The sequence below is a fragment of the Rhinolophus ferrumequinum genome, chromosome 14 (genome assembly GCF_004115265.2).
Source record: "Rhinolophus ferrumequinum isolate MPI-CBG mRhiFer1 chromosome 14, mRhiFer1_v1.p, whole genome shotgun sequence".
Classification (NCBI taxonomy): domain Eukaryota; kingdom Metazoa; phylum Chordata; class Mammalia; order Chiroptera; family Rhinolophidae; genus Rhinolophus; species Rhinolophus ferrumequinum.
Window position 1 is genome coordinate 11360136 of NC_046297.1, and position 24689 is coordinate 11384824.

General features: G+C 42.0%; 1 protein-coding gene across 7 annotated transcripts in view; it reads left to right on the top strand.

Annotated features, from left to right (window-relative positions):
* The window catches only part of NCOA2 (nuclear receptor coactivator 2), a 255430-nt gene extending 233405 nt beyond the window's left edge, over window positions 1–22025 (top strand). For 4 of the 7 annotated variants that reach the window (XM_033125745.1, XM_033125741.1, XM_033125743.1 and 1 more), the window contains 8 exons: window positions 4905–5070; window positions 7580–7858; window positions 8720–8797; window positions 10119–10353; window positions 11962–12139; window positions 12697–12895; window positions 15132–15221; window positions 18179–22019. In XM_033125745.1, the coding sequence (XP_032981636.1) occupies window positions 4905–5070; window positions 7580–7858; window positions 8720–8797; window positions 10119–10353; window positions 11962–12139; window positions 12697–12895; window positions 15132–15221; window positions 18179–18190 (1237 nt within the window). In that variant the 3' untranslated portion in view covers window positions 18191–22019. Of the gene's footprint in view, window positions 1–4904; window positions 5071–7579; window positions 7859–8719; window positions 8798–10118; window positions 10354–11961; window positions 12140–12696; window positions 12896–15131; window positions 15222–18178 lie in introns of all 7 variants that reach the window. The other 3 variants (XM_033125740.1, XM_033125746.1, XM_033125744.1) reach the window with 2 other exon arrangements.
* The last annotated feature ends 2664 nt before the right edge of the window (window positions 22026–24689 follow it).

Genomic DNA, 24689 nt, shown 5'->3' on the forward strand with positions numbered 1-24689 from the left:
TTTTCACTGTTGCCCAAACAGATGAAAGTTCTGTTTTAAAAAAGGAATTCCAGATTTTACTGAGTCCCATCACAGAGGCAGCTTGTTCGGTTTGCTGAGCAGGTTCTGGGACTCAGCATGCCCCGTTCTGCTGTTGCTTTGGTTACTGTCTGTCAGCTTTCTTTGTCTAAGAACTGTGTGAACAAAACAAAACATTTCACCGCTTTGAATGTTATTTCAGTTTTTCCAGTCACCTACCCCACTTCTTTTATTTTAAATAGTTTAGTTTGGAAGAAATTTATGACCAACTTTATGATAATTTCAGTCATAGAAATTCAGAAGTGATGGATAACAATGGTTCACACCACGTCTCTCTTTTGAAATAAAAGAAAAGCAGTGCCTTTTTTTTAACCTTCTTTATAAGTGTCAGCATTAGTATTTTGTATTTTTACTGCCTATGCATTTAGTAATAGGTTGTTTAATATTTATTTCTGTAGTTCCATTGTGGTTTTTTGCCTTCATTCATCTGGTATGTAAAAGAGATATTTAAAATATAGTCCAAAATTTATAGATGATTTGTTTGAATATTTCTGTTGGATTTATAAAAGTGATTTTCTCTTGAAATATAGTGGCTGCCTCGTGAACGACTTGCTTTTTTCACGTTAAGTTCAAAATTTCAGAGTTAATTGGTTATCTCTCATTTGAAATGTATCTGAGAGTAAAGTTTCTTTTGTTGACTATTTCTCATTATGTGTAGTAGCTGCTGCTTTTCTGCAGAAATACATGTGAAAAGTGATGGTAATGGTATGGTTTCTCAAACATGACTCAGAATTGACCTTATTGTCTTTATTGCCCTCCTTAGTGTCCTCCTACTCTGTAAATAAAAGTGCAGATTTCAAGAAATGAGGTTTCTATGGATGATAGACCTTTCTCTTGCTAGTTTATTACTTACCATGTTGCACGAGCTTGGGGCCTGTGTGTGTTCATCTTTTTATTTCTCTGAATTTCATCATTGTCTTAATAAGAGGTGGGATCAAACACTGCAGTGAATGTTTAAATTTAAGAAATTTATTACCGTAAAAGATTCATTGCCATTAATCCATCTCAAAATACCACCCCACCCCCCCACTTTGAATACACTTATCATTCTTGCCACTTTCTGATGCAGTTCTGGAAGTCCTCTTTTGTGAGTGTTTTTAATTGTGCTGTCATGGCTGCTTCAATTTCCTGAATCATTTTGACTTTGGGGAAGAGCTAGAAGTTGCACGATGCCAGATCCGGTAAATAAGATGGATGAGAACACACTGTAATGTTTTTATTTGACAGAAATTGCCAGATACCAGAAGTGATGTGTGACATGGAGCATTATTGTGATGGAGGATGATTTACAGCACACTTTAAAACACACCTTCTCTCAACCGTAGCTCACACTCAACTGACAGCACCAAAGAAGTTAAATCTTGTCACGCACTGTTACTAAGGTTCAGTGCACCGCTTCCCATATTGAAGATCCCTGCCTTTCCGTTGGATGGCACTCAGCAGCAGCATTCACCATATTTTGTGATCACAACGGAAAGGCTCCGTGTCACACATGGCTTCTGGTACGGCAATTTCTGTCAAATAAAAACATTACAGTGTGTCCTCATTCACCTTATTCACTGGATCTGGCACAGTGTGACTTCTGCCTCTTCCCCAAAGTCAAAATGACCATGAAAGGTCAACGTTTTGAATCGATTCAGGACATCGAGGCAGTCAAGACAGTGCAACTAAAGACACTCACGAAAGAGGACTTCCAGAACTGTGTCAGAAAGTGGCAAGATGATGGGATAAGTGTGTTCGAAGCGAGGGGAAGGATTTTGAGGAGGATTAATGGCAATGTGTCTTCTACTGTAATACTTTTTTTTTTTTAATTTAAACATTCACCATATTTTTTTATCACACCTTGTATGATCTGTGTCTTTAAGACACCATCTAGATTGTGCCTTTATTTGTATTAATAATTGTTCAAAATGTAGGAAAATAATTTCTTCATTATGTTGGTGACCATTTAAAAAGCTGGATTGGAAGTCTGGGTCAGTATTTTTTCTATAAGCCAAGCGTATTATGATGTCTTTAAGGCAAGTGATAAATTCATGGTCTGCCCAAATTTATGAACCTAAGCCACAGTGCAATGCATTTTTCTGGTTATAGGGTATGATATCCCAGCTAGATCAGGAACCTTTTATTTCCATCAACTGTTAACTTACTATAACCTATATAGTTCAAGTACTGGACCAACCAAGAGATTTAAGATATCCTCACTAGGCACAGTCTGAAGTTGATGTTTTTAATGTAAATGCCAATATCAATGTAGTACAACATAGTAGGTGGTGCTAGAGTTGGGAGGAGAGTCGGGGTGGTCAAGAGTGGCTGTGAAGGAGATAGTGGGAAGGTAGGGTCTTAGATGGAGAAGAGAGTGGGAAGTATGGAATGATGGGTTCTGGCATTCCGATGTGTACATGGCATCTTCTGGAAAGAAAGATCAATTGTCTGGAATAGCTGGGGCTCACAGGAAGTTGTGGGCACTAAGTGTAGAAAAGTTAGGCTTTACCAAAGTGTGTCCTGAATTCCACCACCACCACCACCACCACCACAACCACCCTGTCCCAGGGACTTGGGCATTTTCTCGGGAGAGGTGAAGTAAGAATACTGAGTCAGCTTGATAAAGTGGGTTTCGTAAAGAACCTGACAGCATCATATTAGAAGAATCAGAGAGAGACTGGAAGCAGGAAAGTATCTTGAGAGTCCCAGCTTGAGTCAGACAGGGCCTTGACCAAAGTGGGAAGGCCTAAAGGTACTGTTTCACTTTCGAATCTGTGTCATACGTTAGTTCGATATATTTTTTTTTTAATTAAAAGAAATAAAAAGCATGTAACAAAAATGGGTTGTTTTATTAGGAAACCATTTAAATGTGAATGAGTATTTGCGTTAGTTTTGGGAGCTTTTTTCCTTAGGCATTTGGTTGTGTCTTCAGTAGGGTGAGTTTGTCTTGCAAAGAGACACCACCTCCCCCTTCCCTGGCACTCTGGGTTTCAGATCCAAGCCTGGGTTCATGCAGCAGCCAGGCAGCTTTGCTGGAGTTAAAAGAGAGCAGATCTTCCATTAGCCCGTCACCATGGAGAGATGGCGGTGGGGGGCGTGGTTGTACAGAAATGAGGCCTCTGAAGAAACAGAAGGTGAAAATTAGGAAATAAAGCTAAAGAAAATGCTTGCCTGCCTCGCTGAACTAGCGTCTTTGGGGCATGAGGTCTCAGGACTGGGAGAACTTCGTACGTAGACAGCATTCGTGTGTTGGCTGACTTGAGGTCGTTTTTCATGAAACTTAGCACATCCTAATGTCGGTCACTCCTCATTGGGGAATTTCCTCCTATCTTTGCTTCCGTGACAGGCACTCCTCCTGTGGTTTTTCTCCTCCTTGTCGCTGCTTTTCTCTGTCTGTTCCTCCCTCCCACTCCCTCAGTGCAGCAGTAGTGGAGTGGATTTGACCACCTTTGCATCTGAAAAGTTCATACTGGGAGAGCGTGGAAGGGCAGTGGTGCGGAGAGGAGGCACGTGGACAGTCCCACAATGAGCAAGAGGCTCAGAGTCGGTGGAGGCACTTAACTCTGCAGGAGCATTGGGGGGGGGGGGCGGCGTAGCGAACCCACCTAGCTCAGGCTGTACCTGCACTGCCAGGTTGCTGTGCCCCAGCGGTGGCACCGCAGGTGAGGAGTGGCATCGAGGGGCCTTAACTGAGTGACTTCCTTTCCATGTAACGAGGGATAGAGAGTATAGATTGGTTTTTAATGTGCCATGTTATAACTGTTTGAGACTGTTTGCTTGAATAATCAGGAATTCAGGATTCTAGACCAGAGGGGCCTGTTAAACTGTCTTTAGAAAACATGGCGTGTTAATTAAACTGGGTTAGATAGGTGACTTCGTCCCTGATGACTCTATTCTCACCTGCTTCAGAATGACATTACTTGCCTGTATCTTTTATTTTCTCCGAAACATCATACAGTAACTCGGAAAGTACAAATGAGACTGTTTTGGCAAAATACAAGTATTTCCCCTTTGGTGTTAAAGTAACTCAGAAGCTCTTTTTAAAAAGCTCCCATACTTTGTCAGTGAACATAAATTGTAGGAGTTTTATATACCATAGAATTTCGAGTTTAGTGTTACGATTTTATCACCTGTTAGCCTATATAATAACAAATATAATTGGCATATTTGTGATCTACTTTTGTTGGCTAACTCAGGGAAGCTAACAGCCACACTTGCTGAGGGCTTTAATAAATGTTTACAAGTCCTGCTTATGCGTGACTAAGAAATTTCCTATTAATCCAGTCAGTCTAGTGACAGCTGAGTTCCCAAAATTAATGTGGCTTTTGTAGTTCTTCCATGTCAGCCAGTCGGGTCGTCATAGCCTCAAATGAAATAAGACTACTCAATTTGTCTTTCCTACTAAAGTTCAGAAACATCCTTTGATTACTTCAGTGCAAAGTATAACAAATATCTATATGCTTGAGGAGTCGGCATAGATTTGTGGAAACAAAACAGTCGGGCGGGCCCTGACTCATATAGGTCTGTTGAAGTCCCAGCTTTGCAGTGTCTGCCTGTGTGATCATCAGCAAATGGCCTGACCTCTCTGAGTGTCAGCCTTGCCAGCTTTCAGTGGGGTAGGGGCAACAGAAATAAAAATCATACATCAGACGCCTAGATTGATGTCTGGCCTGTTAGGCATTGAATAAAGTATATCCGTTATTTTGGGCTGTCATTTTGTTCTATGTCCAGCTGGTACAAAGACCCTGAAAGTCAACTGATATTTTTGTCTTTAAGGGGGGAAAAAAAGTTCTCTAATCAACTAGCTGTTCCACAGGCCCATGATGAAGTTTGTCTCCTTACAGGCAGCCGTTTGGCAACTCTCCAGATGACTTGCTGTGTCCACATCCTGCAGCGGAGTCTCCAAGTGACGAGGGAGCTCTCCTGGACCAGCTGTATTTGGCCTTGCGGAATTTCGATGGCTTGGAGGAGATTGATAGAGCTTTGGGAATACCCGAACTGGTCAGCCAGGTATGCACAGAGGGCAGCTGGGGGGGCAACGCACTCACGCGGGCACGGAGATTTCCATTTTCTTTTGCTTACAGATAGTCTGCGTTTCAGAATACTTTTTTACCTCTGACCAAGCTAGCTCTCTTTTCTTTCTCCCCCTCTCCTTGTTACTGCCATGTAAACTTTTGCCCAAGAATGGAAAACACTGAGAATGAACTTTACATATAGTTACTGAGCTGAAAGGCAGAAACTCAAGTCCGGCTCACCTGATGACAGGAAGAGACAGACACTCAAGGAGCAGGGAGGCACTGCTGCCCCACGACCTTGCACCCTTTCGTCCCAAACACCAATATCCGTGATCACCGTATTAACCTCACACGTGTAGGCTAGTGATACGAAGCTATTTGTGCTAAAAGAATGCTTTGCACATTCGTTAGCAGAGGTCATTGTACAGGTAGCTGTCGTTCTTCAGCTGTGGCTGACCTTTGTGTGGCGTTAGCTCACAGCAGTATTCGGGATGTGTAAGCATACATGGGAACATAAAGAAGTTAACCAATCTTAGTGTGCTTAGTTAGCTTTCCTCCTCCTGGTAATTAATTGGTTACTTAAAGTAAGTCTCTGCTTTAAGAGTAATTTATAGCAGTAATACAATAAATAAGCTAGTAAGTCTCACGCAATAGCATAATACTTTCTGGCTCTGGCCACCTGGCTACGTGTGTGTGAAACGGCCATCCTGGTTTATTGTATAAAGAGTAACCGAGACAAAGCTATCACAGCCGTGCTGCTGTCTGCCTCTCTTCTCAGCATGGATGGTCTGCAATTCTTGTCACTAAAGACGACCTGCCAGTGTCCACTGCGCTGCGTGGTCATCCGACGTGTCAGGCGCATCTGTGAGGGAGGCGATGCAGACTCATGGAGACTTCTCTGAAGCATTCAAAATAGTCTTGTCATAATTCCCACAGTGCTGCAGACAGAAGTGGGAGTAAAGACTTGTCGATTCATACTGAGAACAGCAGAATGGAAAGAAATGACTTGAGGTTACGTGATATAACCTGAAATAAATCAAGAAAAGAAAATGGAGTTTAAGTGTTTCCTGTGTGGCTGGTTTGCTTTGTCTTTGGTGGTATTTAGAATTTAGCGTTCAGTACTATTATCCTTGACTTTTGTCTAAGTGACATTTAAAAATGTGATCCTTGGGGTTGCTGAGTAACTTGTAGCATTGCTTTGATCAAAATTGGTATCATTTTATCATTTAATATTTTTAGTCTCCTTTTCTTCCATTTCTTTGTATTATTTCTATTTTGTCTCATCAGATCCATCATCATTCCATCATATTACACTGAACTCTAGAAATGTAGTTATTGGGTGAAGTTGAGAAATGTGAAGTACAAATGGACTTTATTTGTACTCAAAGTTCTGAGATAGCTTTGTGGATATGGGTAGAGCAGTAATTCCACAGTGAATGGTCTCCCCCACGTAGACTTCATCCACATTTTTACAACCATCATGGGAAGGGGAGTGGGCCCAGTTCTGACGGGCCGACCTCAGGACCACCCTGATCTGAATGTGGCCAGCTCCAGGCCCCTGCCCCAACGTGGGTAGACTGGTTTGAGGAAACCTCAGGTGTTTTTGCTGTTGGCCTCTCCCCTCCTGTGTATCACGAGACTTGTAGCCATTACTGATGGAAGTAGAATGAAGAGGACAATTAGCCCGGTACCCCTTTCCACTCCACGCATGGCCAGTCAGGGCCACCTGGGTCTGGGGTGTCTACCTTGGAGAAGTTCGGGATTTTCTGCATCTGCCCCGTTCTGACCCAGATAGATAGGGGAGCCCTAAGTAGTCAAGACTGATAAACACATTAAATATGTGTAGTAGGTAATAATGGTGGCAAAATGTGGGGTATGTAGGAAATTCTCAGCCACAGAAAAGTGAAATAAAGGCAGCGTATCCAACCTGTGAGGAGCTTAGGTCCACAATCATAAACTGGATTGGAACCCACTACTGACTAGCTAAGTGGGCTTGTTGCAACTTGCTTCACATCTCCAAGTCTCAGTTTTGCTACCTGCAAAATGGGAATAATGGTGGTGGGAACCCCAACACTGCTGATCCCAGCTAGATACCAAGGTGGTTGTCTAATTAAAATGACTTGTACAGGTGTGAATAGTCGGTCAAAAAATGTAACACTCCCAGGGGACGTCTGCATTTTAAAGTCCAGGCCAGTCTCTGATTGGTGGAGTGAGTAGGCGGCATTCTGCAGTCGTGGCCCATGTTCCCCTTCCCTTGGAAGGAGTGGTGGTGGAGTCGGGCCCGAGCCCTGCTTCTTTTCTCACGGAACTGGATCTATTGAACAAAGAGGCTTTCCTAGAAAGAACAGTGAAGTCACGTCAAGCTAAAAGTAACACTGTGTAGTGAGTACAGTATAAAAAGCTTCGAGTCTACAGCAGTGAGAGAAGCCAGCCTTACATTTACCCTGCTGGTGTTGGTGCTTTTATTTATGTGTGTGTGTTCTCTGGGGGCTTTTTCTCTCCAGAGCCAAGCAGTGGATCCGGAACAGTTCTCGAGTCAGGACTCCAACATGATGCTGGAGCAGAAGGCCCCCGTTTTCCCACAGCAGTATGCGTCTCAGGCACAAATGGCCCAGGGTAGCTATAGTCCCATGCAAGACCCGAACTTCCACGCCATGGGGCAGCGGCCTAGCTATGCCACTCTCCGCATGCAGCCCAGACCGGGCCTCAGGCCCACGGGCTTGGTGCAGAACCAGCCAAATCAACTGCGACTTCAGCTGCAGCATCGCCTCCAAGCACAACAGGTGTGTTCTCTGTCGGGGCCTGGAAAGTCGGGGGTCGGGGGAACAGAGGCAAGACTGATGTGAGGTAACAACAATCACAACCTTGTGGAGGTCTGAACGCTCATTCTGTCCTTTCCAAGAGGGTGGAAGCTTTTTCAAGATAATCTTACAGTTTTCATACTCCTTTCTATGTTACTTACCTTCTTTCTTTCTCACTCCACTAACTCCAGCACAGGGCAGCTCTCCTTTAATTTCCTAACTCCCTTATTTACTGATGATCTAACCTTGAGCTCTCTGAGCCTCAGTTTTCATTCTGTACAGTGGGCTTGTTCTACGGTGTTGGGCAATGTGTATGTGTTTGAAGGGCCTGGCACAGTTTTTAGCCCTCAGTGAGCGCTCAGGACGACTAGCTCCCGTCATGAGTCCTCTCTCATGACAAAAATAGTCACTGTTAGCTGAATGGTGGCACAATGACGCTGCCTTATAACACGCCTATTTAGCTCAAGGAAACGTGTTCACATTGAAACAAGCCCGGACCGATTTCTGTAAGACAGCCGATAATAATGTTGCAGCTTTCAAATCATCTTTTACACGTGATGAGCACCTGCCTTTTTCTAGTCTTCTTCTCGACCTCCTTTTCTGATCATTCTCCTCCCTCCTTCCCTTGCAAACAGTATGTTCTCCACACAGTAACTCCCTAGTTGTAAGTAAACCTCACTCAGAACTAGCTGTACACGGGGACTGAGCCGCAGGCCACGGGCTTTCGGTATCCGACAGCACGCAGATGTTGGTTTGAGAGGGTTACTTCGTAAGGAAGGTGATTTGAGATAAAATATATTCTGTTTTAAAACTGTGTTCATTCTCCTGTGTGGATGCATTTAGAATCGCCAGCCACTTATGAATCAGATCAGCAATGTTTCCAATGTGAACTTGACCCTGAGGCCTGGAGTACCGACACAGGTAAGGAGCAGCCCAGCCGTCAGCTTTCACTGTGTCCGTCTGCCTTCTCGTCACTTCTCCCTCCTTGACGTCCCGCGTGACATAACTGAGGAGCCACCCGGTGCAGTCCGCGCAGATCTGTAGTGTCGTCCCGTTACCCACCAGCCTGCGCTTTTGTAGACCCCTCCGATTCAGTGTAGTCAATTGCCGCTATTCACATATGCTGTGTTCTGTAAAGTGAATGCAAACACTGAATTCATGGTACTGGGCCACTGATCCAAGGAGCAGGACAGGGTTAGGGTCCTGCGAGCCGTGGGTCACAACATATTCACACATCGAGCGCTGCGTAACCTTTTCTGAGGTGTGTTTCTGCTCCAGCACCTCGCTTAAAGTGTGTTGTTGATTCGTTAACTGAACTGCCACCCAGCAGCACTGTGGCTCCTGCCTGTTGGAAGCTCCTCTAACCCACGTATTTTCTCCAAAGGCCCAGCTAAGCCTCTCGTGTTTAGGAACACAAGACAGCATTACTCTTGGGAGCCATTTTAAACAGAGAATCACCAACATAAAGTACAGTGTCAGAAACCTGGGACTAAATAGTCCACAGAAAGGACACTTGTTGACAGTGTGAAAGCTGAAACAAGAAGGCACAGTGTGCTAGGGCCGGAGCGTGCACTTGGGGCATCTCAGATTTGCAGCGCTCTGCACGCGGCCACAAACAACCGCATGCTGTGCATATTGATTTGAGGATTAGAAATACATTTTAATGAGTGAGCAAGTTCACAAGTAGAACCCACGGATACTGAGGATGGACTGTATGTTGCTAGGACCCGTGAACAGCCTGTACCTCTTCTGAGGGCCAGCGCTGGCGTCTCCGCCCTCCAGCTGCCATCCTGTCCCAGGCCCTGTGTCTGTTCCTGTCGCCCTCTCGCCCCACACTTCCCCCTTTCTTCCCTCCTCTGCTTCAAGCCACCTTGTGACGCAGTGATTTGGTTTCTGTTTAGACTTGAATGTCCCTTGACTGAGACTCTAAAACTGCCATCCTCAGAGGCCTCTTACAGCTAGGACTGGTGGCATTGTGAGGTCCTTCCGTGCGCTGGGCCCTCTCACAGTGAGGCCCAAGTTAACTTACAGTAACGGCCTGTGTCCTTGCAAGGTTTCAGAATAGTCCGCATCTCTGTGGAACTTAGAAACTCACATTCTCAACCACCGGTTGTTCAACTCTAAAATCTTGCCACGTCAGTTTGTTTTCTAAGTAATTTTGCACGAGACTATGCAATTTCTAATATGGTTTGTCTGCCCCTATGTTTTCCTTCGTGTATTACCCCCCACCCCCCCATTTCAGGCACCTATTAATGCACAGATGCTGGCCCAAAGACAGAGGGAAATCCTGAACCAGCATCTTCGACAGAGACAAATGCATCAGCAACAGCAAGTGCAGCAGAGAACTCTGATGATGAGAGGACAGGGCTTGAACATGACATCAAGCATGGTGGCTCCTAGCGGAATGCAAGCAGCTATGAGCAACCCCCGGATTCCCCAGGCAAATGCTCAGCAGTTTCCATTTCCTCCAAACTACGGTACTGGACTTACATCCCCACCACCTTTCACCAGTCCTTTCTCCCCAGTGTCCCCCAGTCCTGGGTCACAGCTCCTCTCTCACAGCTCTTTGCATGGCTCCCAGATGAATCTGGCTAACCAGGGAATGATAGGAAACCTGGGAGGACAGTTGGGGCCTGTCAGAAGTCCCCAAGTCCAGCACAGTACCTTCCAGTCTCTCGGCTCAGGTACCACCTTTTCTCTGAGTGCTGGTCTTACTTTAAGAATGACCGAAGTAAGTGTGAGTGTGTATAGTGTACCAGTAGTGTGTGAGCGTGTATGAGCATATATGTCTCTGTCTGTCTGTAAATACAGGTCGATGTGTATATATTTATATTTGAAAACCTCTGAGTCTGATTCAAACAAATCAATAGATATATACAAAATGTTGAAATACGTATATAAATACAAGTATTAGACATCTACAACTTTTATTATACAAAATAAAGACTTTGAAGATCATACCAAATCTTTAATGCATAGATAATTCTTGAGAAGTGCTGTATCGAAGCCACAGTGGAAGACTTCTTAGTTTTCTTCATATTGATTTGTTGTTTAATGTCAGTCTTAAGAGACAAGTGTGTAATGTCATAAACGTTAATACTTGTGTGCATGTCATGTTCAATTAATAGTTGAATTATTGATAAAAGTGGTTAGCATTAATATTCTAAATGACTCCCTATCTTTTGCCAGTGTTATCTATAAAGAGCTATCAAGTCTCTGTGATGCCTAAATTCATGTTTCCCATTTCTCTAACGAAACAGAAAGATAACGTGCCGCTTTTTCCTGGCTATCTGAAACTTATCTTTTATCGCTAACTTCAGTATAAATTAAATGTGCATATTTTACAATCTAGTCAAAAATGTGCTTACCTTGACATCAGCGCTGAAATTTTCTAAGAAGTTGCCTCCTTTATTTCCAAGCTCCTTTTCCTCTATTTTTTGTTGTTGTTAATGATTTAGAAAAGTCTTCTGAAAGTATTTTTCCTTTTAGTGTAAATGCCATTTGCTTCTAAATTGAACAAGCAGCTTGCATTGAATTTTTTTCTTGTAATCTTGGATATCGCGAAAGTGCCATAGAGCCCTTTATAAAGACAAACAAGCTAATTGTGACTGCAGTTACTTATTTTTAAAAATGCATCTCTCATATAGAATGACTTGAGTTAATACAATAAATTATTTCCATGTGTTGACTTTTTATGTGTAGTTGAATTTTAATCCAGTTTAAACTTTAAATGGTCCTTATAGTGATATATAAAAATTTAAGGAATATTTCAGAGTAAAGAGAAAAATATATGTATATATTTGACTCATTCTCGATTTGGAGAGTGATGTGGGGAAGAAAGACTATTTTCTTTCTCTACCTCTCGCCATGATGGTTAAGATGGTTCCTGGGCATCCCTGTAACTACTATAGAGAACCAAGACGTGGAGATTTTTCTCTTTTAAAACATATATGTAATTAACCAGTACATGATCAGATATTTTAAAGTACTTTTCTGTGTGTATTGAATTTGAATGTTCTCTTTCTTTTTCCACCCATTCTCTGCGATAAAACTGTCTCCTTTGGATGTCTGCTTTGTTTTTTAAGGACTAAGTCAGCAGCCTGATCCGGGCTTTGCTGGGGCCACCACCCCCCAGAGCCCTCTGATGTCACCCAGAATGGCGCATACACAGAGCCCCATGATGCAGCAGTCGCAGGCTAACCCAGCCTATCAGGCCTCCTCCGACATGAATGGATGGGCGCAGGGGAATATGGGTGGAAACAGGTATGCTGTGTCTCTGTCTCTGTCATAGAAATGATCACCAGGGAATCTCTGTAGGCCCACAAGCCTCTTTCCTGTAGTTTTCTTAACTTCTTTGCCCAAGCAAGCAATCGCAAGTAAACTGCTAAGTAAGCCAGGTTACTTTCCCTAGGGAAGAAGTTAGCAGAGTTTACGAAAGCTTAGCCTAATACCTTTTTCTTGGGAGTAAAAGGAACTCCCCTAAGAAGGTAGCAGCCCACCAATCCATGGTCAACACTGCTGAGAAAGGCAGTGCCCTAGAGGACCTCCTTTATCGGTCCGAGTAATCAGAGCAAACGAAGAGCTTGTCTGATACAGACACGAAATGCACGTCCTGACCTTCATGGCGGTGTGGTCGCCCCTGCAGCTTCATTTGGCACCTGCCCTGCCGTTCCTGACCTCACCACCGCCAGCTGTCCCACCCTGGGTTCTCTCAGCCTAGACTTACTCCCTTATAAAGTAAATGCCTAAGAAACCAGTGCTCCAAACTGCCTGCCTGTTTGCGCTAGGGCTCTCACATGTTCATCTTCCTTATGTTCTAGCATGTTTTCACAACAGTCCCCACCACACTTTGGGCAACAAGCCAACACCAGCATGTACAATAACAACATGAACATCAATGTATCCATGGCAACCAACACAGGTGGGATGAGCAACATGAACCAGATGACAGGACAGATCAGCATGACCTCAGTGACCTCCGTGCCTACGTCGGGGCTGTCCTCCATGGGTCCCGAGCAGGTGAGCACCAGGAGCCCGTGTCCTCGGGTCACAGCTCTGTCTGTTGCTGCATTGCGTGTATCGTCCCGGGGACTCAACCTCTGTCAACTCCCGCCTTTATTTTGAAGTGTTTTTTTACCTTACCGTCACCTGTGTTAGTGCTATTCCCAGGAATACTTGTTGATGATGAAATACACATGAAAGGTTTCCTGACTCCTCAGCATCTTTTAAAATATTTCTTAACTTTCTTGTCATTTAATTTTTTCTCTTACTTGAAGAATTTGCCAATATCTAAAATGAATCTCTAAATGTGGAGTGGAGAATGTGCTTTAAATAGCTTTGTTTTGGATTAATAGCATAAGAACTGATTTTTTCCTTCCTAAATGTAAAACCAGAAGATGAATCACAAAGGTCAAACTTCCTGCCGTCCAGTTAGCTTTAAATGATGCTTCACTCGTGCAGGGAGACTGACAGAGATAATCCAAAAACTACTCTTTATCATCTTTGGCATGTGGGTGCCATGATTTTTGTTTTCTTTTTGGTCAGTATTTTTAGTAATACTTCTGTTTCGTGTTGAATAACACTGAAACGATTCTAAAATCCCTGAGTACATACCAACTTCACTGGTGGGAAAGAGACTCAAAGCATCTGATATCTCGGGTAGCCAGTCTAGGACTCAGAAATCTGCGGTGGGCTGATCCACAGGCAGAGATACTGGTGAATAACTTTTAAATGGTATTGACAGAAGATCTTAATTTGAAAGGGCACAAAATGCTTGACACTCTCCTCTCTCAGTGGTTCAGTCAGAGTATAGATGTGGCAAGGACCTGGCATCTTATTTTATATGTGGAGAAACTGAGGCATGGCAAGTTTAAATGACTTAACTAACCAAAAAGTCATTGACAGCACTGAGTGTCAGTCAGATCACAACGGTGAGAATGGTGAAAGATTGAATGTTTGATTGGGTCTATTTAATTCTAATGTTGGTAAAGCACAATTTGTGTGAAAATTCACTGAATTTTACAGTGCCTCAGTGTTCTATACAAGATGTTAATAAAAATGCAGAATGGTACATGAGAAAATTTAAAGCCTTTTGTAGTATAAGAAAGCTCTATGTATACGTGTAATAATAATTTGTACTTCTGTGGTTGAATTGATAGTGGCTAAATGCTCATTTGGGTAAATTCAGCAGACATAAATTAAAAGAAACACAGACTTTTATCTTTTCAGTGGAGAAAATGTAGTGTTGATGTTGAATTTTCTACGAAAATGGTCCACTCACTGGTGGTTCCTGATTTCCTTTCCAGGGCAAGGACTACTGAGGTGGTCCAGTCCAGCCTGGATCCTAGTCAGCCTCCCCAGAAGTAAATTGGTGCATTTTTTTTTAAATTAATTTCAAGTGTACAAGCTAACGTAATAGTTAGACATTTACACCCCTCACAAAGTGATACCCCCCAAAAAAATTGGTGCATTTTTTTTCTAAATTCTTTACTGGGGAATATTGGGGAACAGTGTGTTTCTCCAGGGCCCATCAGCTCCAAGTCATTGTCCTTCGATCTAGTTGTGGAGGATGCAGCTCATTGGTCCATGTGGGAATCGAACCGGTGACCCTGTTCAAAGCTCGCGCTCTAACCAACTGAGCTATCCGGCAGCTCCTTGGTGCATTTTTAATAATCCGGATTGCTTTGAAACTTGCATGGATATAAACCTTTTGAATATCAGAAGCCCAAAAAACACACATGCAGTGTTTATCTTCTGACAAAATCAATCCCATATTAGCATTTGTGTGTATACTTTGTAATTTGTAAAAGAAATGTATGCATGCTACTGAATCGTTCGCTTAGTCATGGAATATTCACAAACCCAGTGCTGTTTGATTACTCACACTGGCTCTTACAAATTATAACTTGCCTGAGTAACAAAGATATTAGGAGCTACTCAGACGATTTCAGAGTCCCCAGTAGGAGTTACTGGTCTAATCTGAACCAGCCAAAACAGTGAACGCGTGGCATGAAAATGTATCTAGTAAAATTTAATTTGAAGGCAGCTAGTGTATTATAAGTATTTCTTTTCATGTTTCTCCAGACTCCCCCCCAAGGTACATACACAGAAGAGACTGAGGGATGTAGGCAGTTTTGCAGAATCATCTTTCCCCCTTAGTCTACACCTAAAACAAGCGGGGAAAGGTTGATGGTGGGTTGTTTCCCAGCACACTTCGGATGTCCCACTGAAATCCTGCCTGTCTTGTCGCCTGCAGGTTAACGACCCTGCTCTGAGGGGAGGCAGCCTTTTCCCAAACCAGCTGCCTGGGATGGACATGATTAAGCAGGAGGGAGACACATCACGGGTGAGAACCAGCAGAGAAACAGGTTATGAGGGTAGTAAAGTGAACATGAATATTTTATAGACCAAAACGGCAGATACATTGTCAACCAGTAGATTGAAGGTAGTTGTAATGCTTGTGATTTTTTAAAAATAACCTTCTAATTTTATCAGACATACAGTGGTTTTGTGTGAATCATTATTTCTTTGAGCTGATTTTAGTTGAGCCAATGGGGGCATATGAATTAAGAACAGTCATTTTGCCCGGGAATGATATTCTTGCAGCAAACCATCACATTAAGTAGCAATGAATTAGTCATGTTTGGCTGTGTTTATTCTTTATTCTGTTTGTCAGTATTCTATGTCCTTTTGTTTCGGCAGCAATTTTGTGTATTATCTACTTATTACTTTAAACACTTGTTCTAAGGAGACTAGTATCACCGTGTGCAGCCTAATCTTGAAACAGTAGAGTAATTAGTACTTGGAACGCATCTGAGCTGTGTGTGTGTACCAAGCAGCAGGTCCTTGACGGGAAGGCTCAGAGAGCCGTGTGGCCTGCGGGGCCGCCTGAGGCCAGGGCCATAATCCCAAGCACTAGGGACTCCTCTAAGTTAAAAGTTCTCTCTCGGTGGAGAAAATGGAGGATTGAGGGTGAATTTCCTACAACAAAAGTGGACCTCGGATGGCTTTGTTGATACTACCAGTCAAGTTTAAAAAGTAACAGCATAAGTGCGATCCAGATTTTAATAACAGTGTATGGATTTTCTCTGTGTGGCTTCTCTTGTTTAGAGAGCCATCGTCACGCGAGGCAGAGAGGCCGTGGGTGGGGACACAGCTGTAAAACTCATCTAAATGGTTAACGTACCGATATCATAAGTCAGACAGCAAATGGAATCCATTTCATATTGACCATGTGTGTAGACTCTCAGTGTGCCAAGAGTTGAGGTTTGAAGCCTCCTGGGGGGCTGGCACCTCCCCTGATCTGATGCCAGCCCTGGTCTAGTGTGTCGCCATCGGCATCCTTCTCACTTGTTCCGTTTTCTCCAGTCCTCTCTTGAGTCTGGCGTATCCATTTGTACTTTGTGCTGAATGTTAGGGCCAGAAAGCACTCTGTCAGAGACACTCTTGTTTCCTTCAGAGAGTGAACCGTACAGTACATCCCTCCTAATCCACGAGGAACAACGGGACGTCACTTTTCATGTCTCCATACTACCCATCTGTGCCCAGAGAGGGCTTCAGTCACCTTTGTCCTCTGTCTTTGTGTCATGTGCTCTGCTGCTGTTAAGAATCCGTGAACTATTTCAGATTGTGTATTGGTAATCTGGTTCTATTTGTTGAGCTAGAAACCACTGTGATCTATTAATGAATCTGTGTCCCATTTATCCTGAAATAGAGGTGAAATTTGTTCCTTGCTTAAGCAGAGCCAGTTTATGCAACTATGGATTTACCAAAAAACTATTTAGAGAAGGGCAGTTATTTCGTTTAACCAAAAGAGTCTTCCGTTTAGAGGACGTATTATAGTATTCCTTTATATTTTACATATATTTAAGCGTGCTGAAATTGAGCTACTGCTCAGCCTCATGGCTCTTGCACAAAGTACACTTGTCATTACTTGTACTTACGGGTGTTGTGGAAATGGACGGATCACGAGGGTCAGCTGTGAGTTGTGACAGTGCTGATGATGGGGACACATACTGGGCACTGGTCATGTCGCAGAAACTGTGGAAACACGTCATGTACCTCAGTTTGTTTAATCCTCACAACGGCCCTAGGACATATTAGGGCAGGAAGAGTAAATGAGTCCCCACCCCCTAAAGTGACACTGCCGGGTGCCAACCAAGCAGCGTCACTAGAGACACATGCCATGCTCGGCGTTCTCTGTCACTAAACTGATTCTGGCAAATAGCTGCTTGTTGGTGTCAGTCCGTTAAAGAATACTGCCTTGGGGGGCCGGTTGGCTCAGTTGGTTAGAGCGCGGTGTTAATAACACCAAGGTTGCTGGTTCGATCCCCGCATGGGCCACTGTGAGCTGCACCCTCCACAACTAGATTGAAACAACTACTTGACTTGGAGCTGATGGGTCCTGGAAAAACGCACTTAAAATTAATAAAAGTTTAAAAATATATATATTTGCTAAATGAATGGAAACTTTGGGGAGAGGACAGTCAAGAGCCAAAGAAGAGCGTCGATGGGAGCATTTGAGCTTTTGCTTCCCGGCATGTGATCAGTTTGACTCTTATAAACTTACAAGACTCAAACTCTTATAAAATTTTTAAAAAAGAAAAACATTGAACAATATACTTGCACCAACCAAAGAGACACGTCTCCATGATTCTTGCTCACAACAAAAACCAACCAACCAACCAACCTTTGGTATCCAATCATTCAAATCATCAGCACAGAGCAGCCAGAAACTGGCCGAGTACTCACAGGGTGGAAACCCCGGGTGACTTAGCAAGCCCACGCCAAGGAGAACACACCCCACGGAACCTGGGGCGTGTTCAGTAAGGGAGAGGCAGGCGGGACATTTTATAGGAAGTGAGTTTGCGCTGAGTGTTTTGGAGGAAGGATTAAGGAAGTGGTGGCCACTGCCGGACTGAATGCTGTAGAAAAGCAGGGGCAGTCGGACACTGGGAGTCTCAGGAATCTTTTTGGAGAAGGTGGGAGAGATTAAACCAGGCTAGGATGTCATTGCTAAGAGAGCATCAGTCATTCAGAGGGAGAGGTCGGTGATCCATCGCAGTCTGCGTCCTTCGAAATAGCAGTGGGATCCACTGGCCTTTATAAACGTTACTTGTGTTCAGTTAGGATCAGCGTCGTCTGCTTGTCCACGTCAACGTCAGGTGTAACTCATCCGGAGGCAGCTTTGTGGTTGGCATTATTGAAAATGGCCAAAATGTTTTGCTGTTTTTGTGATGGGCTTTATGATGGTTTTACCAAAAACTCAGATAATCTTTTACAACTTCATCTCTTTTCCTGCAGAAATACTGCTGACAATGAAGGTGGCTGGTTGCTTCTTCAGCTGACTGGGCTTACTTGCTCAAAACACTTACCCGTCTGGAGAGCTGCGTCTGTTCGTTTTGACCCAACCGACCTGCTGGCCAGTTCTGCCCGAGCAAGCTCAGCAGACGGCCCGGGCCCTGGCTCGCAGGGGGAGCGGGCTGTCCTCTGACAGTCTGAAGCTTGCGTCCAGACAGTTGCTCAGTCTGTTCACTGCATTCACCTTAGTGCAACTTAGATCTCTCCTGCGAAGTAAATGTTGACAGGCAAAATTCATACCCGTGTCAGATTGAATGTATTTAAATGTACGTATTTAAGGAAACGACCATGCTCTTGTTGTGTTCCTGTTTGGTTCCAGACACTGGTTTCTTGCTTTGTTCTCCCTGGCTAATCAGTCTAGTACAAAAGATTCAGATTTCATCTGGGGGAAAGAAAAGTTTCTAAAAAAAAAATCAGACTACAGGTGTTTTAAGCTAAAGCCTGCGTTTGGGATAAAAGCGGGCAGACACCATGGACAGCGCGGTATGGACAGACACCCGACCAGTGAAGACCAATAAAGTCACGGTTGCATCTTTATAGACAGCTCTCAAGACCAAGTTGGAAAGAGTTTCCAGTTACTGAACAGATGGAAAAGGGCCTCGAGAGGGCTATTAACATTCACAAGTACTTTTTCCTTGTTTTTTCTTTTGTTAAAACCAGACTAGTTCATCTAAATCGTGAATCAAGAAGTATTTTTCATTTCCAAGTTAAGTTCCCTTTAGATTGCGCAGACAGCTTGGAGGGGCAGCTCGTCTTACCCTCCTGACCCTGACTCTTCCCTTCCCCTCTCTGCCTTCCCCAGTTCTGCCCACTTTCATTCATTTTTTAAAAAAATAATAATAAACGACAGAAACCAGGTAAACCCTTTATTTTCTAAATGTTTTGCCAGCCACTTACCCAATTGCTAACTTTTAAATTTTAGAAAAAAATGCGTTTACTGGCAAGGACAGGAGCAAAGTTAGGACTAGGTACCTATCACACCCAGGTACCTGCTTTAGAAACGTGTTCATTCTGTTCCCGGCGACACTGGCCTACAAGACAGAAAGTCATGGTGTGTTTCAAATTGATAGCAGATATCACTACAGATGTAACCTCCACCCTGTGTTTTTTGTTCTGTTTTTTAGCAGTGCTAAGCCGAAGTTTTGTAAGGTACATAAAATCCAATTTATATGTAAACAAGCAATAATTTAAGTTGAGAACTTAAGTGTTTCAATTGTATAATTTTGTGAGGTATACATATTGTGGAATTGACTCAAAAATGAGGTACTTCAGTATTAAATTAGATGTCCTCATAGCGATGTCTCCTAAAGGTATTTTGTAAAGGATATCAATGCCTTGATTAGCCCTAATTTGTAGACTTAAGACTTTTTATTTTCTAAACCTTGTGATTCTGCTCATAAATCATTTATCTATATGATATGCAGCCGCTGTAGGAACCAGTTCTTGATTTTTATATGTTTATATTCTTTCTTAATGAACCTTAGAAAGACTACATGTTACTAAGCAGGCCACTTTTATGGTTGTTTTTCTTGCCCACTCTGGTTGGGGAATAATCTTTTATTAATTGGTGTCAGTTTCGGATGGCTGCAGTACCAAGAAACTGATGACCTTTTTTGAGCTATTTCTCCCCAACCCGATACACATACTTTCTTACCTAAATTTCAGAATGATGTCTTTTTGATGTCTAAAAAGCAAAGCCTTTTGTATCTCACTCGCCAGGCTTTTTAGGAACAGAGAGGTTTTTCCTTGAAATTTGACTGATTGTTTATTTGTAGCAGGGTGAAAAATGGACAAACTACCCCTATTTATATTCATATCTTTCCCCGTACGTAGGAAGTATGGGTTAGAGAGAGAGAGAGAGAGAGCCCAAAGATAATGGTAAGTAGACGGTCTGCAAGTGTTGCTCCACACTAACGGAATTTTCTGGAAATTTGCATTTCGATACTTTTTTCCACTTGAGAGGGGTCTCACTACAGGGAGGTGGGCAAGGAACAGCGCGTCTCAGCGGCCACCAGTTCACATGTCCCCCTCGCCAGGCTCTACTTTTCTCAACCAAGCCGCTGGGTGGCCCCACGGGGATGGGAAAAGCGAGCGGATGTCGGCCCAGAACTCCACGGCCCCATTGGCGTGAGGAGACTCACGTCGCACACGATGTACTGTGACCAGTTTTAAGTTGCTTTTTAGAAATCTGTGACTTAGAATGACTTTAAACTTCACGCAGCACAAAAGAGAAATGGGGTTTAAACTGGATTTGTTGTTTTGAGTTGTAAGTCTCTTTTCACCATAACGTTGTCCAAAAACTTATCTGTGTATCGTTTATTGTTTCCCATCGGCCCACTGTGGTGTAATGTCAGCCCCAAGTCAGACGAATCTGCAAACCCTCGATGCTGGTCATTTCAAATAATTCATGATCATGACTGTTTTGAAGGAAAAGAGAGTATAAATTCTCTTACGGTTCAGATCAGGGAATGGATTTTTGCTTTACATCTAATTAAGAGAAGAAGAGTAAGTGAAGGAAACCTCTGATCATATTGATCACTGTCGAAGCAAAAGCCAAATCGATCCCCTTCATTATCAGTATTTCTCATGCTGGACGCAGTAAATTTGTTAGACCAAGTCCTTGGTTTTTGTTTAATAGAACAAAGAATCAGTGTTTTACTTATATTACTAAATGTGAAAAACACATAATGTGAAAAGTATACATTAACTTGGTTGTAAGACTCATTTGAGTGTTCATGTAATGTGGTAAGTTGAAAAAGTGAAGTGAGCTGTTTTACTACAATGAATTCGTTTGACTCAAAGATGAAAATGCCCCCTCCCACGTGTATCTCTTATGGCCTGTAATAATGGAAAGCAATGTTTTCGCAGTTTATATAATGCAATTTTTAATCTGTGTTCAAAAACGGAGTTCACATGGGCTTAACACATGAAATGGGTGGCACAGGTCCACTTGTAGAACCCAAAGATACACAATCAATTTTGAAATGCAACTTAAGCCATTAATTGTTGGTGTGAATTTAAAATTTTCTAGTATTTGTATGGTAGTATGCTGCCTAAGCAAAGCATTCTCTGCACAAAAGAAAATGACTGTAGTGGCTTTGATTTTAATTAGAATTTTCTCCCTGGTGTTTCTTTATAGACTAAAACAAAATCTTTTAAGTTTCTTACTACAGGTAAAAGCTATGTGCAAGAACCTCAAAATGCTAAAATCTAGCATAATGCCTTAGATCTGTTTTTAAGTCTTGTATATTCCTACATAGCTGTCCGATGTATTATATTTGTATAGTGAATTGTGTACAATTTTTGAATAAGTGCATCATCACTTAACCTTTATGTAGTTGAGTAGTGATGATGACACGTTTCTTCAAACATTTAACTGTCGTTTTTGTTCTTTCCTTTGTCATTTGTGAGTTTTATTTGTACAGTTCCTCATGAAGTTGCATCTGAGATGTGTGTATATGAAAAGATTATACAAGGGTAAAATTAAGCAATATATTAACTATGGTTCTTCAGGAGAAAGCTTACAGTGTTTCAGGTTGTGATTTATTTTCAAAACGAAGTTGACTCTGAACATCACTTTGTTCACCTGCATTGATGTTTGTATTTCTAGTGTGAGCAGTTTATGCAAAGGTAGATATATTGAGAGAAATTTTAAATACATTTATGCAAGTTAATATTGCTTTGCTGACGCTCTTTGCTTATTTGATGTTAAATAATGCTATTGTAAATAAAGAATTCTGTTGTTATTGCATCATTTAATAAATTTTAATGCCTTCGGGTTTTACATGGCTTTGGAGATTGTGATGTGTTTATATTGTATCTTCATTCATAAGTGCATTTAAATTTAAAATACCTGACTTGTGACTTGGTAATGTGTTACATTTGTGCAGTGGTGGACACTGTACCCATTCGGTTCTCCCCGTGACCCATTTTATAGATTTTTAATTTGAAGCCAAGAGAGGTGAGTCTTGCTTAAGATGATCTAATAACTTGATGGCAAATACAGGCTGAATCTAGGTCCACTGAATCCTAAATGATGTTACTACTCTTTTCAAGAGATTGTGCCACCTCTTACTCCGTTTCTGCAAGACATTTATGAGAACAAAGTGGACTCCTGACTGGCTTGAGCTGCTACGTTACACGTTAGAATATTCAGGATAGTTTTAATAGATGGATTGTTAATAGTTGATAAACAATGTAGGTGCAATACCTAAAACCCAGGTCATAAACTATATGGAATACTAGTAAATATAACCTGGGATTGTATTTTTAAAAGATACCAAAAAAAAACGAATGATGAGAAAACTACCAAGGCTATTAACTATATTAACACATTAAAGGAAGGGAAAAGAACGTGATCAATAGATGCTGTTTCATAAATTTGCATTGGATAAATTTCAGCCCCCATTTATGAGAAAATCTCAAGACAAAATAAAACCTTTAGGGCTGGCCCGGTGGTTCAGGCAGTTGGCTAACTCCGAAGGCTGCTGGTTCGATTCCCACATGGGCCAGTGGGTTCTCAACCACTCGAGATTCCTTGAGTCCTGCAAGGGATGGTGGGCAGCGCCCCCTGCAACTAAAATTGAACACGGCACCTTGAGCTGAGCTGCTGCTGAGCTCCCAAATGGCTGTTGGTTGGAGCGCGTCCTCTCAACCACAAGGTTGCCGGTTCGACTCCCGCAGGGGATGGTGGGCTGCGCCCCCTGCAACTAACAGCGGCAACTGGACCTGGAGCTGAGCTGCGCCCTCCACAACTAAGATTGAAAGGACAACAACTTGACTTGGAAAAAAGTCCTGGAAGTACACACTGTTCCCCAATAAAGTCCTGTTCCCCTTCACCAATAAAATCTTCAAAAAAATAAAAAAACCTTTAGGAAAAGTAAATGTCCTCAAGTTACTTGAGTTACCAGATAAGATGTAATACCACTGTGATACATCTTTAATGGTGAAATAGTAAAAGAATTAGAACAAAACAAATGGGCCCACTACTAGTGCTAAGAAATGGGGTGTTACTACTGGAAAAGAAGAGGTAAAGACAGACAGTTCAATCATCTGTAGGCAAAACCCAAATGAATCAATTGACCAGCTCTTGGAATGAATAGTTAGATGGATAGAATGTAAAAATATCAATACCTCTCCACACTAAAAAAATGTTTTAAATTCTCATCTACAATAACAATACTCCAATGCTTATAAAATAGGATTATACGGTGAAAGATCTTTGTGAAGAAAACTATGAAGTTTTACAAAAAGAGAAGACCTGAAAAATTGGAGATGTCCCATGAACCTAGAAAAGGAAGGCCCAATAATTTAAAACCATCAAATCCTTCTTCAAATCATCCCACTCAAAAAAAAAAAAATGCATTTAGAAGATAAATTGTACAATGGAAATTTTCAAGAAAAAAGATGTAGGACTTCTATTGATTAATATTGTAAAATACACAGAAATGGGTAAATACATCCCCAGATTGCTGTATGTATGTAAATTTAATACACGATAAGATGGCATTTCTAATCAGAATAGTTCAAAAAATGGTATTGAGACAATTGGCCACATTTGGAGAAAATACCAACTCCCCACCTCGATACTAACAAATTCCAAACACATCAGGGATATAAACACAATGTAAAATTAGAAGAACATGTTTACGTTGTTGGAGAACTGAAGACATTCTTTAAAAGGTTAAGAAAAGGATAAATTTATAAAAATTTAGTATTCTACCATCAAAGTTAAAAGAAATTGAAGACAGCAAACAATGTATGACAAAGTGATGTTAACGTTTATAAAAATTGAATAGGAAATGAGCAAAGGGTATTAACAGGTAATGAAAGTCCAAAGTGGCGACTAAATATTAAAAGATTTTCATACATCCATTTTGCAAAAAATTAAGAGTTTAGTGATAGCTCTGAAGACGTCCACAGATGTTATTAGGAGTATAAATCCTTTGGCATCCAAAGCAAATGTTTGTCTAAATTTGGTAAGATTGGTATTAATTTGAATTTGGAGGAATTCTTATCACCAAACCCATGTGGCTGGAGTTGTCTGGCAAATTGCTCAGACTGTCCTCTTAAATCCAGGACATCCTTTGAGATGTCCTCTGTATTATTCTACTTAATGCGTACTTGAACCTTTTTTTTCTTTCCCAGCTTATGCCTGCTTCTCATTTATTTTGGTGGGGTTTTTCTCTTTTGTGATTTCTTGAGGTTTATATGAATAATTCATCAATTTTCAACCTTTATGTTTTTCTAGTATATGTATTTCCGGATTATACATTTTTTCCTGTTTACTGCTTTTAGCAGCATCCCACACATTTTGCTGACTTATCAATTAAAATCTCTAATTATGGCTCTGGGTTTTTCTCCTCTTAGTTCTGTCAATTTTTGCTTATTTAGAAGGGCTGTTATTAGGAACATATACATTTCTCCAAGATGAACTGACATTAATATATAATGC